Genomic DNA, 18,521 nt, shown 5'->3' on the forward strand with positions numbered 1-18,521 from the left:
CCTGCTGCAGATACCCCACTTTCAATTACACTCTGTGAAAAACAACCTATGAATATTTTCAAGCCATTTCCTTTCCCTCAGGCCAAATATTCCCCAGAAAGAATACGCATTTTCCCTGTTACCTGTGCATCAATTGCACATAAATTGTGTAAACTGGTGTAAAATTAGCCCATGCATATAAAATGCTACAACAGAAACAAAATAAGAACAGAAAAAGCGATGAGGCAGATGGAAACCCAGAAGCAATGAAAATGTACAGAATCAGAAAGGATCGGAAACTGGCTGTGTCTGTTCATTTCTACCCAGAAACCCACTGTGGAATTTAAAGTGCAAATGGAAACCAGTTCTGGAGTTAAGGGTGACAAGTTCTCCTTGAATTTCTACGTTCAGTGTTGCAGGCCAACATAGGGTTGCCAGGTGCCCGGTGGTGGCGGGTAAAATCCCGCCAATCCACTGGGTTGCCCGCTGGCCAGCTGAAGGCCACTGGGCACACGCACTCGCAGGCCCACGCACTCGCACGCTCCGCACGCATGGTTTACCCGGAAGTTTCAGCCAGGATCGCTAGAGCGTCTGCGTCGCTTCTGGGTAGACCCAGAAGTGATGAAGGCATGTCACGCGGGGTGTGTGCGCGTGCTGCACAAGGCACATGCGCACCGCGCACATCTGCCACAGCCTTACAAAGCTTCCGCCGGTGGAGCTGCGGGGCCTGGCAAGCCTACACCAACAACAAAGCCTAGTTCCAGCCCCACTTAGAGTTGCCTTTCTGTTAAAAGATACCGATGGGTTTGTTACTCATAGGGCTGCCCTGTATGCTCTGGCAGAAAAGAAAATAAGGTCCAATATGGCTGCTAAGGGAGCTGATCCTTCAAGTTGATTTTAATGGTCGCTAGGTCCCATTGGTCGATTGGGACACCACCAAAAATTTTAGTTATTATTTTTTGTAGTTGTTGTTTTTGTATGCATCGATTTAGCATAGTTTTATTATGTATATTTATTATTAATCCAGAATTTTATTAACCTAATATTTCCTTTAATTATGTATCTGCGGTATCCTTGACATGTTTGTAATGGCCTATGGCTAAATGCAAATAAAACTATTCTTGCCTCCGCTTAGAGTTGCCAGGTCCCTCTTCACAACTGGTGGGAGGTTTTTGGGGTGGAGCCTGAAGAGGGTGGGGTTTGTGGAGGGGAGGGACTTCAATGCCATAGAGTCCAATTGCCAAAGCGGCCATTTTCTCCAGGCGAACTGATCTCTATCGGCTGGAGATCAGTTGTAATAGCAGGAGATCTCAAGCTAGTACCTGGAGGTTGGCAACCCTAGCCCCACTGGTCATCCAGGGCCCCTTCTCTGAGATGTACCTGAAGACCTTTCAACCCTACAGCAAAAAGAGCTTTTCGGCCATTCCTCTCTGATAATCCCCAAAGCTAAGCTAAAACTACCAGAGTTCCTCAGCCCCATAAAACTACATCATGCTCAGAAAGGCATGCTGAACTTGTTCTGTGGGGCCTTCAGAAGGCTTGTAAATATGTTTTTTTTCCAGGCTTTGGGGGGACCGAGGAAGCAGTTTTATCCTACATCCCTACAATTTTCTGCATCCTTAATACATTTTTCTACTGACAAGAGTCTTATTACTTTAATGGCACTTTGTCGGCGGTTCACACACTCTTTGATCTCACATTTAATGAGATCGGGAATAAATGTAGTTTTATGGCAGTTTTAAAATATGGTGTTTATGGTTTTATGCTGTGAATAGTCTGGAGGAGCGTTGTTGGACAGAAATGCGGCCGAAGAGTGTGGTCTCTGCTTCCTTCTAGTATTCTGTGCTTCACTCCCAAATACCAACTCCAGTCCAAGGTTTTAGCTAATGGACAAATCTATATTAGTAACCTCAACTCGATATAACCAGAGACCACCACCCCCCATCCCATACCCACAGCTGTGAGTCTGCAGCATGCATAATCAACAGGTTCTGCATCCTCCCCTGGGAAGGGACCGCTGCATAGTGGTAGAGCATCAGCTTTGCATGCACAGAAGGTCCCAGGTGCAATCCTTGGCATCCCCAGTTAAAAGGATCAAATGGCAGGTAATGAGGAAGACCACAGTCCTCTGAGCAAACACTGACCTCGATAGACCAACGGTCTAACAAAGTATAAAGGCCAACTTTATGCATGGGTACTTACACTCACGTTCACACACCCCCCCATCTGTCTTGGTTGTCCCTTGGAGTTATGCATGAGTTTTCCCTCCATTAGAGATGACCTCACTGCCAACCCTCACAAATCCCAGGACTTCCGTTCCTCTATTAACCCAATTTTTCCCTCTCCCTTGAGCTCAGCCCACTTGAAATCCCCATGCAAAAGGCAAAGTGTGGGACATGCAAGCTTGGTTTCTCTCACAGCAAGTAGGCAGCCAATTACGAAGCAGCATGTAAAGGGGCAGGGATTCAAATACTTCCTGCTTCCTTCGAGTTCTTTCTGAGCAGAAGGCTTTTAAAAATGAGGTTTGAGTCCCCCCACACACACACTTCCTTTCAAATAGCTCTGTTTTTTTGTTTTTGTTCTTAAAATGCTCTTAAAGTGCCTTTTTATGTGGCAATTGGGTTTTGGGAGGGTTTTCTCTCAGTACAGCCAATTACAAAGTAGCAATTCAAGGGGTGAGGATTGGAATACTTCCTGATTTGAGCTTGGAGACTGCTGGTGCATAGACTCCCAACAGGAAAGTGTGGGTCCAGTGAGCAATGAACCTCAGGTAAAACTCCCATGCATAAACGACTTTCATGAGTTTTTCAACAGTGTTTTTAAAAGAAATTCTCTGAACTCCTCTTTATCCAATTTCTCCCTGAAATCCAACAATCTGTTCTGTTTCCTCTTTTTAGGAATTTGGAGTCTGTTTTGATCAGAGATAAATCTAGGCAGATCATGAGAGGGAGGGCAGGAAGGACTCAGAGCTCAGCTCTTGTGCTCAGCTCTTGTGGCCCTTTTTGGCATGCCCAGGGTAATGCCGATTGCCATTTTGGCTTCAGGAAGGAATTCCCCTCCAGGCCAGATTGGCCAAGGATCCTGGAGGTATTTTACTTTCCTCTGGGCATAGAGCACGAGTTACTGGGAGAGTGGTTGGGGTAGTTGTGAATTTCCTTGAGGTACCTTCCAGTTCCATGTTTATATGAAGAATGGAGGAAGAGAGGGTATGCAAAATTTCAAAATTTCACTCTGTAGCTGCTCAGAGGCCAGCAATTTCAACCTTCCTGCTAAAGTACCATCCTGTAGTGTGTATCATAAAAAAACAAGGCCTGAAGTTACAAAATGGTGCGCTGATTTCTTTACAAAGAGAAAACTGTCTTTTAAACCATTGGCTATATCTAAGGCGTTTTATGCACGGGTTGTTTCAGTCACCGTCAAGCCCCGAGTACTTCGGGGCTTTGGTTTCATTATTCATGTATCTTCTGACCTCTCCCCTCACATTTTCCCCATGTTTTGTTGATGTTGTTTTACCCATTCTCACTTCTCCCTCTCACATGTCTTTTCCCTCATCCAACCCCTTCCCTCGAAGCTGGAATATTATGAGGCTGCTTATTTGGTCAGTTTCACAGCGAGTGTGGAAACAGTGTCAGACCTCAGCCTGATTGAACAGGGTTTTTGTGTGTGTCCTGAACCAAAGAAGAAGAAGAAGAAGAAGAAGAAGAAGAAGAAGAAGAAGAAGAAGAAGAAGAAGCAGCAGAGTTGGTTTTTATATGCCGACTTTCTCTCTCTACCACTTAAGGAAGAATCAGACCGGCTTACAACCACCTTCCCTTCCCCTCCCCACAACAGACACCCTGTGAGGTAGGTGCGGCTGAGAAAACCTGAAGAGAACTGTGACTAGCCCAAGGTCACCCAGCTGGATTCATGTGTAGGAGTGGGGAAACCAACCCGGTTCACCAGATTAGCATCCACTGCTCATGAGGAGTAGTGGGAAATCAAACCCGGTTCTCCAGATCAGAGTCCACCGCTCCAAACCACTGCTCTTAACCACTACACCACACTGGATCAAGCATCACTGTCCTAGATTATCTGAATAAGTACAGGTGCTGTTATTGGGCATCCAGTGATGAATGACCATGGTTCGTTGCAGTTTAACAGCACATAGTCTAATATTATGAATGTTTTATTAGAAGTAAATCCTACTCAATTAGAAGTAAATCCTACTCAATGAAGCTTATATTCAAGGACATAGGACTAGTGGTGCAATCCTATACTGAGTTACTCCAGTCAAAGCCCATATCTATGTATAGAACTGCACAGCAAGGCAAAAGCCTTACAAAAGCAACCAAACTGAAAAGTCGGTCAGGGTTTGGCCATCACAAATCATACGGTGGCTGGCTAGGGTTGACAGCTCTGGCCAGGGTATACCTGAAAATGTTGGGGCAGAGCCTGAGGAGGGCGGAGTTTGGGGAAGGGAGGAACTCCAATGCCATAGAGTCCAATAGCCAAAGTGGCCATTTTCTCCAGGGGAACTGATCTCTATAGTCTGGAGATCAGTTGTAATAGCGGGAGATTTCCAGCCACCACCTGGAGGTTGGCAACCCTATGGCTGGCCCCTCAGTGACCCATGCAAAGGTGCATCTCCTTTGTGGGGGAGAATGTGGGGAGACGACAGAGAGGAGCATTACCCCGCTTACCTTTTCAGCTCCTCGGCCACCTGCCCCTCTTCGATCAAGGCCTGCTTTTCCTCTTCGTTTTTCTTCGGCTCTCCCTCTGCCACAGTCACCCCTTCGGGGCATGTCTCTTGGGTGACTGACCTGTTCTCCCGGGCCTCCGTCCTCACCCTGCGGTGCCGGCTGCGCCGCTGACTCTGCCTGAGCCGTGCCCTTTCCTCAAAGGCCATGCTTCCTCCGCCCTCCTGGTCGGCGAGGCCGCAGTTCCCGTGGAATGATTTGTGATGCCACACCTCCCATTCTCTCTTGGCTCGGGGAGATGGGGTCCTCTGGTCTTCCCTGATGCCCGGGCATGGGTTGGAGCCCACGACTGGCTGCTCCGAGCCTTCTCCCTGGGTCCGTTCTGCTTTGCCCCCTAGTTCCTCCTCGTTCTTCTCAACACCGGAGTTCTCTAGCAGCTTCCTTCTCCGGAAAATGCTGGCGTGAGGGTTGAGGGAAGGAGGCTCCTCCTTGTTGATGCCCTCCTGGCTGGACGTCTGCATGTGCCGGCGGAGCTGGCTGGTCCTCTGTTCCCACACGGACATATGGTGGCGCCTTCTCCTCTCCCTCCTGGGAAAGGAAAACAAAGGGGTTCAGTCCATCTGCGCCCTGTCAGAAACACAAGAACACATACCAGTACATACAGCATGCAACTGGGACCATCAAAAACCACACGCTCAAACTCAGTTCTCTAGATCGCCTGCATTTTCCCAAATATAGCCGAAGAAGAAGAAGAGTTGGTTTTTATATGCCGACTTTCTCTACCGCTTAAGGAAGAATCAAACCGGCTTACAATCTCCTTCCCTTCCTCTCCCCACAATAGATGCCCTGTGAGGTAGGTGAGGCTGAGAGAGCTGTGACTAGCCCAAGGTCACCCAACTGGCTTCATGTGGCGAAGTGGGGAAACAAATCCAGTTCACCAAATTAGCGTCCGCCACTCATGTGGAGGAGTGGGGAATCAAACCTGGTTCTCCAGATCAGAGTCCACAGCTCCAAACCACCGCTCTTAACCACTACACCACGCTGGCTCTCTTTCCCCCTCCTTTAAAATCACATATTCTGCAGGGTCATGAGAGAATCAAGCCCACCAGTATGAGATTAATAGATAGATTTCCAGCATCCACACCACCCACATTTAACTGGGAACACAACGACAAGCCCCAAGCGACAGGGAAACCAATATAAAGGAAGGGGCGCATTCACCAAGATGCCTTTCACTTTGCCCGTCACCCACTACCCAGCATATCACTTGAAACACACGGCGTCTGTATGCACGGACATATACAGGTAAACATGACATTTAAACATATTTACAGTGCAGTTAAACAAGTACATTTGCACAAACGAGCATGGACGTGGCATGGACGGGCGTTGTGTGCTGCATGCAGACATTAGAACAGAACTGGCCCATTAGTGGACAAATGAGACATTCCCTTTACTGAATTGGAGAAGGTGCCAACGAGGCAGCAAGTTAAGGTAGGAAGTTGTGCCCCGAGAGGTGCATGAACGGGGAGCATGCAGCAGCAGCAGCAAGAGGGGAGGCATGAAATGTCAAGCCCCATTCTGAGTGTCCTGTAAATGCTCGGTCCCAAGGCTTTGGAGCACACGCAGCCAGACTGGTCGGGTGCTCCCCCCCCCCAGAAGTCTCATCTTGAGACCCAAAGAGTGCTGGAGCTCTCCACTCATCTGCTCCTACTACAGCAGCCATCCTAAGCCCCTGGACCCAGAAGCAAATCATGCTGCACGAGGCGGAACATGACGGCGGAGCGAACGTGCATAGGATCGCCAGCATGAGTGCTCCATCTCCAGCCTCGGCCCCACAAAGCCAGAGCCTCTACATCTGTGAGATGCATTGCTCAGGGCTACAGAGAGGCAACCATGGTCCCTAGAGGCAAATCACCGTCTCAGGGACATCCTCCTGCAATCTCACCCCATGCTGCCGGTAGAGAACATAGCATGCATAAAACACAACCACCCTATAGTTGCATTTTATCCTATTTAACGATGATAAATTCATTAATAACCATGAATGATGAGTCACTAAACAGGCTGCCTGCTTTGATTCTGTAATCCACTGTGGGGATGGTTGATGGTTGGATGGGCATGTAGGGTTACGAGGTCCCTCTTCGCCACCGGTGGGAGGTTTTGGGGGCAGAGCCTGAGGAGGGGAGGGTTTGGGGAGGGGAGGGAGTCCAGTTGCCAAAGTGGCCATTTTCTCCAGGGGAACTGATCTCTGTCAGCTGGAGATCCGTTGTAATAGCGGGAGATCTCCAGTCACCACCTGGAGGTTGGCAACCCTATGGGCATGACCTTCGTTGTCTGCTAGCCTTTGGCAATATGAACCTACACATTGGTGGCCTCCAGCTTTCTGGGATCCACAGTGATGCTCTCTCTGTCCTCTTACCATTTTTCTTGACGGGATGCTAGGAAGGTATTTGAAACTCTAATAGCACTCTAATCCGATAGCACGCTGTAACAGACAGACATACCAACACAGGCATACATGTATAAACACACACCGGCTTGACACACGCCAGCAAGTAAACATACAAACACACACACAGTACGACCTTTAATCCTGTGTGCACATACATACATAAAAAAGAAACGTACACACACACACACACACACATATACCCTCAGACCCACATAACAGCTTAATCTGGTTCACAGGTACATCTCACACCAACACACAAAAGCACACAACGCAAACACACATAGATACAGGATGCTGAAGTTACAGGCCTACACTGATTCACAGTTCAGGACACACACATAAGTAAAAAAAAGATATCCACTCACAACGTGAATGTAAAACAACACCTTTGCACTCAACGCAACTCCCCACCCCCACCCCCGGTAACTCTTTCTCACACACACATAACCTCCCACAACGTGCAACCACATGCACACATACAGATTGCTGGAGCGTGGTTCCCACATCGACATGTGGTGCCTCCTCCTTCTGTCCCTTCTGAGGAAGAAAAATGAACGGGTTCAGTCCGCGAAAAGGTCTCTGGATCTCAGCCCCCTCCGCGCATCCAATTTATACACAGGCACAAGCAGAAAACCGCTTACACATGGAGGGCATTTGTAATCTGTTTCTTTCATCATAAGCGGTGAACGTTACATGAGAATATTACACCCGGGTGGCTAGGAACTGTGCATTTGTACAGACCGAGAAAGGGGTTTCAATCTAAATACCCAAATCTTAGATGCTAAGCGTTCAAACTTTTGTTTGTATGCAACAGGACTAGTGCCCTGTGAGAAGGTTATGCCGGGGTCCCCAACGTGGTACCCGTGGGTGCCATGATGCCCGTCAACACCTTTCTAGGTGTCCGTCAATGCTTTTTAGAAAGTGGGTGTGGCCAGGGGAAGCTTTTGCCCAGCAAGGCTTCTCGTTGGCCATTGGAGATTTGATTGAAAGTGCAGATTTTCAAAAATGTTGTTTTGGCAGCAGCTGCACCACAACACAAGTATCTTCACCGCATGACTGAAGGTAAGAGCCATGGCAGCCATTTTGCGCATGGGCCCACCACTAGGGTTGCCAGGTCCCTCTTTGCCACCGGTGGGAGGTATTTGGGGTGGACTCTGAGGAGGGTGGGGTTTGGAGAGGGGAGGGACTTCAATGCCATACAGCCCAATTGCCAAAGTGGCCATTTTCTCCAGGTGAACTGATCTCTATTGGCTGGAGATCAGTTGTAATAGCAGGAGATCTCCAGCTAGTACCTGGAGGTTGGCAACCCTACCCACCACACTGTGTCAGAATACCAAAAGTGCCTGCTGGCTCAAAACAGTTTGAGACCCCTGGTGTATGCTTTGCCTCCCAGCATTTCAAGGGGTTGGACCTTGTAGAAAAGCGCACAAAAGTGGGATACATCTTTTCCTCCGCCTTCTCCTTCCCCCAACAGCCTGTCGCTTGTCCCCCAAATGATCTCTGTGGATTGGGGAACCCTTGTGGCTACAGTGAAGAGGGGGGAACAGGCTTAATCTGAGTCCTCAGTCGCAGTCTGCTGGACTGCAGCGCGTGATTGTTCACAAAGGTTCCACAGCCCATACAGAAGACCTTTGAGACACGCAGAATGTAGCTGACGGAAGATAGTACGGCTCGAGATCGCAGGTCGAAGGAGCTTTGTTCACAAAAGCAAAGCTGACGGAAGATGGGGAAAGATTTCTTCTGACAACTTCTGCAAACTTTTCCACAGGAGTCAACTCTAACAGCACAGCGGGCAATATTTGAATTAACCATGTAGACTCCCTGTACAACCTGTGGGGAGTGGGGTTGCCAGATCCAGGTAGGGAAACTCCTGGAGATTTGGGGATGGAGCCTGGGGAGGACAGAGACCTCAGAGGGGTACAATGCCATAAAGTCCATCCTCCAAAGCATCCATTTTATCCAGATGATCTCTGTCCAATAATTGACCTGGGCTGCAATACAGACCCTCTGGCACAGAGAGGCATGGAGCAGGGTTGCACTACATGTGCTCTTGGGTGGACTGAAATCTTTCCTAAATGATCCATACACTTTTAAGCACATTTGCAAGGTTTTTTTTGTGTGTGCCCACTGGAAACGCTCAACCAATGTTGCTTCAAGGCTAACTAAAAAAGGTTAGGATTTCTTTCTCCTATATCACATAATCCCCAACCAGTCAGGGATAATGGCACTGTGTAACACAGCCTATCAGATTTGGCTGTGTGATGATGTCACTGAGGACGCTTCCCTTGCTTGGATTGTTTATGGGAAGCCTGCATGACCCTGTCGTGGAGGCAACATGCTGACAACCCTGGTTTGCAATTGTGGTTGAACTACACACTCCGGCTGTTGCTTTGACAATGCGGTAAGGCCAGGAACTTGGATCTGGTTACCTCAGCAATGAGGACACCTTCCCCTTCCTAACCCTTCCCCTTAGGGTTGCCAACCTCCAGGTACTAGCTGGAGATCCCCTGCTATTACAACTGATCTCCAACCAATAGAGATCAATTCACCTGGAGAAAATGGCCACTTTGGCAATTGGACTCTATGGCATTGAAGACCCTCCCCAATCCCCGCCCTCCAAGGCTCCGTCTCCCAAAAACTCCAGGTATTTCCCAACCCGAAGCTGGCAACCCTACATCCCCTACAACCCCGAAGGGGTCTTACAGGGGGCAAAGATAGGGTTGCCAGGTCCCTATTCACAACCAGCAGGAGGTTTTTGGGGTGGAGCTTGAGGAGGATGGGGTTTGGGGAGGGACTTCAATGCCATAGAGTCCAATGTCCAAAGTGGCCATTTTCTCCAGGTGAACTTATCTCTATCGGCTGGAAATCAGTTGTAATAGCGGGAGATCTCCAGCTAGTAGCTGGTAGTTGGCAACCCTAGGCAATGATATTCCCGTATTTCAGCTCAGCACAACTGTGAATTGTTCATGGCAACTGGGCATGGTTATGAAGATAGTTTGAAACCACAATGAACTAAAACAAATGCCCCCAATATAATGGTGCTTGTGGGCATCATGGTGCCTGCTGACACATTTCCTGGTGCCCACCAAGTGTTTTTAGAAAGTGGGTGGGGGCCAGGTGTGGCTTTTGCCCAGCAGGGCTTCTGATTGGCTGTGCAAATATTTTAAAATGTTGCTTTGGCAGCAGCTGCCACAATGGCACAAGGATCCTGTGACAGCCATTTTGCAGCACCCATTTTGTGGCTGTGCCTACCACCCTGTGTCAAAACTCCAAAGGTGCCCACAGGCTCGAAAAGATTGGGGACCTCTGAGCTAAAAGCTTCAGCACGGATACGACTGTGAGTTAAATGATAACACAAGTCAGGACATTCTATGGATACAGTCGGAGCTGCAATTTTCACATATGCGAATGAAACACATGCATATAATTGCAAAAAACAAAACAAAACACCAACCTCACACCCTATATTCTTTCATTGGGTTATATATGAGCCACACATTCTGCATGTCTATATGTTTTAGAGCAGCAGAAAGCACTCAACCAAGAATGCATGCATTAAAAATTGGGGAGGGAACGTGGCTCAGTGGTAGAGCATCTGCTTGGCATGCAGAAGGTCCCAGGTTCAATCCCCGGCATCACCAGTTAAAGGGACCAGGCAAGTAGGTGATGTGAAAGACCTTTCTCTGCCTGAGACCCTGGAGAATCGCTGCCAGTCTGAGTAGACAGTATTGAACACATGAAGCTGCCTTATGCTGAATCAGACCCTTGGCCATCAAAGTCAGTATTGATGACCAAGGGTCTGATTCAGCATAAGGCAACTTCATGTGTTCAAAACTGATGTATACAAAATATAATCAATGTACACAGTAAGAGCCATGTATGCTGCCCTGAGCTTTGTGGAGGAAAGCTAGGATGAAAATATACTCTGGTGGAGTCCTACTGGAGGGAGGATATTCATGTTACCAGAGTTTCCATTCCCAGCATAATTCTTTCCACACCATTGCAAGTGATTGCTAGATTCATACCAGAGGTGAGCAGAATGAGATAAAGCCAAGGAGAAAAGAAACATCAACAAAAATGCACTGAGATTCAGTGGCTGAAATACACTGATTAGAATATTGTCGAAGGCTTTCACGGTCAGAGTTCATTGGTTTTTGTAGATTATCAGGGCTGTGTAACCGTGGTCTTGGTATTTTCTTTCCTGATGTTTCGCCAGCAGCTGTGGCCGGCATCTTCAGAGGAGTAACACTGAAGGACAGTGTCTCTCAGTGTCAAGTGTGTAGGAAGAGTAATATATAGTCAGAAAGGGGTTGGGTTTGAGCTGAATCATTGTCCTGCAAAAAGTAACAAAGGTAATGTGCTAACCCTTGTCCTGTAAGTATCAAGATAATGTGCTAATGAGGGTGTGGTATGTTCATATGGAACCATTGTATCCTGAAGTGATCTGTTAATGTGTGAAACCCAAAGCTAATCTGCATGGCTATTGTTGACTGTAGTCTTTGTTAGTCTGGAGGTTTTCAAGACAGGAAGCCAAGCCTTATTCATTCTTAAACTCTCTTCTTTTCTGTTAAAGTTGTGCTGATGTTTATGAATTTCAATGGCTTCTCTGTGCAATCTGACAAAATAGTTGGTAGAATTGTCCAGTCTTTCAGTGTCTTGGAATAAGACCCTGTGTCCTGTTTGTGTCAGTCCATGTTCAGCCACTGCTGATTTCTCAGGTTGGCCCAGTCTGCAGTATCTTTCATGTTCTTTTATCCTTGTTTGTATGCTGCGTTTTGTTGTCCCGATGTAAACTTGTCCACAGCTGCAAGGTATACGATATACTCCTGCAGAGGTGAGGGGGTCTCTTTTGTCTTTTGCTGATTGTAGCATTTGTTGTATTTTCTTGATGGGTTTAAACACTGTTTGTAGGTTATGTTTTTTCAAAAGTTTCTCCATCCTATCAGTGACGCCCTCACCTCTGCAGGAGTATATCGTATACCTTGCAGCTGTGGACAAGTTTACATCGGGACAACAAATTACTCTTCCTACACACTTGACACTGAGAGACACTGTCCTTCAGTGTTACTCCTCTGAAGATGCCGGCCACAGCTGCTGGCGAAACGTCAGGAAAGAAAATACCAAGATCACGGTTACACAGCCCGGATAACCTACGAGAACCAATACACTGATTAGGTTGTGAGTTTTTGCCTGTAAGCTAAGTTTTTGCCTGTTGCATCCAGAGCAAAGAGAGAGATATTCACACATACAGGAAATCTTGCATATATATGCCATTATGTACTAGGAAAAGTTGGCACAATAAATCACAATAGAGATCTTGCCATTTCTGTACAAAGCAGGGACACGATTGGAGGTTTCCGTTTGTTTGTGTGTGTGTGTATGTGTGTGTGTGTGTGCAGATTTCATTGAGGGGAGTAGACAAAGGTTCAAAGGTTGACTTTTGGCTCTCCTAAATATTACATTGTCCCTGACCTGGATAGCCCAGGGTCGCCTGATCTCATCAGATCTCAGAAGCTAATTAGGGTCAACCCTGGCAAGTATTTGGATGGGAGACCTCCAAGGAATACCAGGGTTGTGATGCGGAGGCAGGCAATGGCAAACCACCTCTGAACGTCTTTTGCCTTGAAAACCCCACGGGGGTCGCCATTATTCGTATGTGACTTTATGGCAATAAAAATAAAATAAGTGCAAGACTGTTATCACTCTTTAGTACTTTGTAATATCCAGGAGACACAACTGCTTCTGAGGAATCATCAAACCCAACCTGAAACACAGAGGAAGAAGGGAGATTGTCTCCCCTCCCCTAATGATGCCCCAGTGGTTATACCTGTTGGTCTTAGAATTTGCTACAGTGCACACCCTATTCACATGACATACACAACACATGGAAACTCATCTGACACATGGGTCTCCATGAACAACAGTCTCTTATATACTGTTCATCATGTTCAGCACATACAAAGCTACCTAAATGAAAAAAAAAAAACCCTGCATCACTGATGTAACTCTATGAGCTCGGTAAGCTATCATTATGCATCTCATTCTTGTGGACTGTGCACACACATACACACAAATATCCAGGCTCACATAGGTTAGCATGCATACACTCCTAGCCCTTTCATAAAGCATACTTCCATTAGCATACTGTTTATCTGCAAATTTCAGCACAATAGGCATTTGTTGTTGAAAACCTCAACCTCCCCTCCCTCCCTGTCTGAACATTCGGCTGCCTTTTATGCATGGGAAGTTTGCTTTGGGTTTGCCACTCTGCAGATGCAGTTTTCTGATCTGAATTCTCAAAAGTCTATGCACGGAGGCTTTTTGCCTCGAAGAAATTCCAGGAGTACCTTGTGATTAGTTGTGCATTCCCAGCAAAAATGTAGAGCTTCTGAGTCCCTCGCCTTGAAAACACTGCTTTGTAATTGGCTGTAGTGTATTTTTTTAATACATCGCCAGCCCCCCTGCTAGCCCCACAGTAGGATTCTTTCATTTTAACTGAACTGAGTGGCCATTTTAAACCCCCTCCCCCAACCAATTTGTTTCTGGCTATCTCACTGCAGGGATCATAAGAAAACTCCCACTCTGAATCTGACCAAGGGGAGGGGAGAAACAGCCCAGCTCTGTTCCATGATGTCTGTAAGCAGGCTGTGAAATTGACCAAGTTGAGTGGGGGAATCAGCCCAGCTCCATTGGCCCCAGGATGTCTGGAAGGACTCACTGTGAAATTGACCAAGAGGACACTCATGACAAGAGGGCAGGAAATATTTTCCTAGTCAGCCAGCACTCCCCCGATTTTTTTGTTTTCTAGTGCAATTTTTGCAAAAAAATAATAATGCTAAAATTGTAAATATAAATGAAGAATAGCCGAGGGAAAGACCCTGCATTACCTCACCCCCCTTATTTGGGCAACTCGATGGTAAATTGCCTGAATGGGGGGGGGAGGGAATGCAGGGTCTTTCCCTTGGCTGCTCTTCATTTATATTTACAATTTTATCATTTTTTTTTTGCTAAAATTGCACTCAAAAACAAAAAAGGGGGGCAGGGGGGCAGGAAGCCCTTGGTCACCAGCCCCTGCCCACAGGGGGATTCTTTCATTTGATTTAAACTGAGTGGCCATTTTACAGCCAAAGAAGAGAAAGAATCCTCCCCCCTCTCACACACACCAATTTGGTTCTGGCTATCTCAAAGCAGAGGTCTTGCACTGGCAAACCAAAAAGAACTCTTGCTGCTGGAAGTGACCAGAGAGGATGCATATGAGATGATGGGGGAAGGACATCTGGCTCCGTTCCCTCAGATCTCAAAACACTCACTGCTGAAACTCACCAAAATGGCTTCTAGGAGAGGGGTTGGATGAGGGAGGGACAAGCAAGAATGGGTGTGGGGAAAGAAACCCAAAGTGAAGGCTATGCACAGAAATTGCATCGATTTGCATCAGTTTGGGCTCGGAGCAGACTTTAAATTTGTGGCAAAACAGAATCCAGAAACCCCAAAGAAAGTGCGAGGCAGAAGCGAAGTGACTTCTGAAGGTCAGAAAAATCATGCATAACTCCAATGAAACACCAAAGCACCAAAGCAATCTGGCGGAGAACGCAAGGCAAAGTACCCATGCATAAATGGACACAGTTACAACAGAACACCTTTGTAGCAGCAACCCCATCACCACGTTGCCTTTTGACTGCAACCGCCCCTAGCTGTATCTTTATACAACGTCTCAGGACCAGCGCACATGCCAGAACATTCACTTGGTGGCTGTTATCAGATGGCAAGCTCTTTTGTGGAACCACTCAGCAGCAGCAGCAGCTTTCTCCACACCGGAGCAGACTTTTCCTTTCTAACACTGCCTGGAGAAAACCTCTCCAACAATTTTCCAGTTCACTCAAGCTCAACTCACTCAGTCTCTTTCAACATTCAGTAAAAGATGTCCAGTTTTCTTTTCATCAGGGTGTTCGCTAAGTCTGCCTGAACATTTTTGAATCTGACACTGGTATGGATCTTTACCTACGACAAGGGACGTGTCTCCTGTCCCCAGAAATGTTGCTCATCTTATGAAACCTCATTTAACTTTCCTTGGAACTTCCTCAAAGCCCCTTGGGCATTAACTTCAAATTATGTTGTACACCTGTTTTCAGTGGCAGCTCTAACTTAGGCCTCTTTCTGTTTTTGAAAATGAACTTAGTGATCATGAGTATAACAGGTTTGTGGATGTGGGGAAAGGAGGGTCCATGAGGGATAATTCTGGTGACTCACTCGATCGCAGGCATGTTTGGAGCAGACATTGGGCTGACTTCCTTGGCTTTCTGCAGAGCATGCTTCTGGTTAAAAGCCTCCTCTTCTTCCTGCTCATCCTAAAAACAAGATAAAGGGTCTTAGTTAAAAGGGAATATAGGGTGATTTTGCTTGCAATGGAAGATTCTGTCCTGTTGTAAGCCGAGTTGCCAGGTGCAACTCAGAGATGGACATTGAGCCTTCAAATTCACCCATGCATCAGAAGACAAGGCACAGTTGTGATTGCCCCCACCTATCGGTCTACCCCCTTTCCCAAGTGCTCCAAACCTCAGTTTGTTAGGACTGAGGGATGGAACGGTTAAGTATTCTTGCAGGTGCTTTGTTGAACATTGCATTGGAAAGTTTAAAAGGACAATGTGAATCTCTGAATTGTAACCTGGCAACTATAGTGATAAGATTGGCATTTTATGCATGGCTGTTTCCCTAGCGGTCACCCCTCTGACAACTTCGGATCTTTGTTTTTATTATGCATGCCATTTCTGACTGTCAGAGGTCGCCTCGCTCTCCCCCTGCGTTTCCCTGCGTTTTGCCCACGTTTTCAAATCTGAGATAAAACAGGTCCCTGAAAACGCAGGGAAATGCAGGGGGAGATTGAGGTGACCGCCGATGGTCGGAAACGGCATGCAGAATTAAAACAAAGGCCCAAAGTTGTCAGAGAAGTGAACGCGAGGGAAACAGCCATCCATAAAAGGCCATTGAGTATCGAATCCCAGAAGTAAGAATCAGACTTATTCTCTGAGACCAACTAGAGGATGACGTGATGTTTAGGGCACCAGAGTAAAGCTCTTATTTTTGCCAAAGCCAAATGAAGTTTTACAGAAGCTGGACTTGAATTCATTTTGCAAATATGCATCGTCCTCCCATCAGAGCTCAACACTGGAACAAGCCTTGTTTGGTTGCCTAACACCCCAGTCTTCTCGCAAATTTTAAGAGGAAGTAAATAATATTTCATTGGTATTTAGTTGAGAAAGTAACTCGTATTACATTGGTATTTAGTCTAACAGTTGCCATCATATAGCGATTACAAAATAGCAACCCCCCCCCCCCAAGAACATAAGGAAGGCCATGCTGGATCAGACCAAGGTCCATCAAGTCCAGCAGTCTGTTCACACAGTGGCCAACCAGGGGCCTCTAGGAAGTCCACAAACAAGATGACTGCAGCAGCACTGTCCTGCCTGTGTTCCACTGCACCTAATATAATGGGCATGCTCCTCTGATCCTGGAAAGAATAGGGATGCATCATGACTAGTATCCATTTTGACTAGTAGCCATGGATAGCCCTCTCCTAATGTCCACTCCCCTCTTCAAGCCTTCCAAGTTGGCAGCCATCACCACATCCTGGGGCAGGGAGTTCCACAATTTAACTGTGCACAATTTAACTATCCACACACAAGTAAACATTGTGAAACCAGAAACTCAACATAAGGAAACACTGAGGCTTGGAGAGTGATCCCTGAGGCACTTTTGTGTAGATTGTGTCATCTTCTTTAGGTTCACCCAGATAGTAATAATTCCCAAAGAATGTGCTGTTAAAAATAAATTAATTGACTAATTAAAGGCTTCTTTGAGTCCAAGAACCATCAACAGAGAAGAGTGCTTACTGCCTCTCTGTATTGTTCACTGCTTGATTCTGGTCTCCTTCAAGCCATAAGAGAATTAACCCCATCAGACAAGGCTGCATATTGCGGCTGCCGCGGACTTGTCTCCTTCCATCAGCAACTATTTCCCAAACTCACACTAGAGTAAGTTCCTCTGAAAGCAGATAATGCTTACCCACTCCAACAGCAAACCATTTCAGCTGTAGTAGAAAAGAGCAAGAGTCCAGTAGCACCTTAAAGACTAACAAAAACATTTTCTGGCAGATTCAGCTGTAATAGTGAAGTATGGATCCACTTTCAGTGCAGGAAAAAAAAACGTGCTTCGGTTATCAAAAACTTTGGGAATGCTTGTAGAATACTGGACTTGAACATGGCTCGACTGTCTGCTTACAACCTACAGTTTGTACCTATTTTCTATCAGCAGCCATTTGGCTTTTCTTTAAGCTCATGGCACTATCCTTGTATCTGATAGCCAAGGGTTCAGCGCTGGGTACAATTTCAGTCTTTTTCAAACCCAGAAGAATCCCCAATTTGCAGAAAATTTCAATTAGTTTTATAAAATGGGAGGTAGGCGGGTTAAAAAACTCCAAGCAGTAACAGCAATTGCCTCCCTCCACAAGTTCTTTGCGAGATCTAAATGGCCTCACAAGAACTCTGGCGCCATTTTGGATTGTTGAGGTGATCCCTCAGAATGTCTCCACCTCACCTTGTGCTTTAGGGAATCGACTGTAGGTTTCAGTGCCCTCTCCCCAGCCTCGGGTGCCAGGTGGGTCACCCAATAATTGGGAAAAGACGCAAAACTCTACAGCCATTTTCATCCTCACAGTAACCATGTGAGATCGGTTAGGTGGATTCGTGGCTGAAGGCCATCCGGTGAGCTTCATGGCGGAGTGGGGATTTGAACCGGGGTCTTCCCAGTCTGACACTGATGATATTCCATTCATACCATTTTTTTTTACCATTGGCAATAATGGACTACTGAAGAAATGGCTAAAATGAAGACTTGCCCAATGTGAGACAACCTCTCTTCAACTCTCACTGCGCTCATTTGACAGAATGCTAGTTGTGGGGAAGGACTTCTGCAGAAATTGATAGGAGAGGGGCCTAAGGCACAGAAGTATGAAGAAGCAAGAGGCGAATCATGTCAGACTGGATGCCTAACCTGGGTATGGGGTTTCCACAGAATGACAGAGGTCATTTATACATGGGAGTTTTACCTGAGGTTTGAAGCTCGCTGGACCCACACTTTCCTGTTGGGAATCTATGCACCAGCAGTCTCCAAGCTCAAATCAAGTCCCTGCCCCTTTAAATGCTGCTTTGTAATTGGCTTACTTCGCAGTGCTTACTGTGAGAGAACCCCCCCAAAGACCAGTTGCTGCATAAAAAAGCTTTCTAAGAACAAAAAAGGAGCAATCTGAAAGGGGGGAGAGAGAGATTCAAGGCTCGGTTTTAAAAAGCCTTTCTTCTGCTCAGAAAGAGCTCTGAGGAAGCAGGAAGGAAATATTTGAATCTCCGCCTCTTTACATG

The 18,521-nt window shown here is 46.6% G+C and overlaps 1 protein-coding gene across 1 annotated transcript in view; it reads right to left on the reverse strand.

Annotated features, from left to right (window-relative positions):
- The window catches only part of CACNA1E (calcium voltage-gated channel subunit alpha1 E), a 430,764-nt gene that overhangs the window by 147,413 nt on the left and 264,830 nt on the right, over positions 1-18,521 (reverse strand). The window contains exons 18-20 of the mRNA XM_056844152.1: positions 15,358-15,455; positions 7,591-7,647; positions 4,659-5,243 (exon numbers count right to left, since the gene is read on the reverse strand). Coding sequence (XP_056700130.1) covers positions 4,659-5,243; positions 7,591-7,647; positions 15,358-15,455 — 740 coding nt within the window. The remainder of the gene's footprint in view (positions 1-4,658; positions 5,244-7,590; positions 7,648-15,357; positions 15,456-18,521) is intronic.

Source organism: Euleptes europaea, chromosome 2 (assembly GCF_029931775.1).
Source record: "Euleptes europaea isolate rEulEur1 chromosome 2, rEulEur1.hap1, whole genome shotgun sequence".
In the NCBI taxonomy this organism is placed as follows: Eukaryota; Metazoa; Chordata; class Lepidosauria; order Squamata; family Sphaerodactylidae; genus Euleptes; species Euleptes europaea.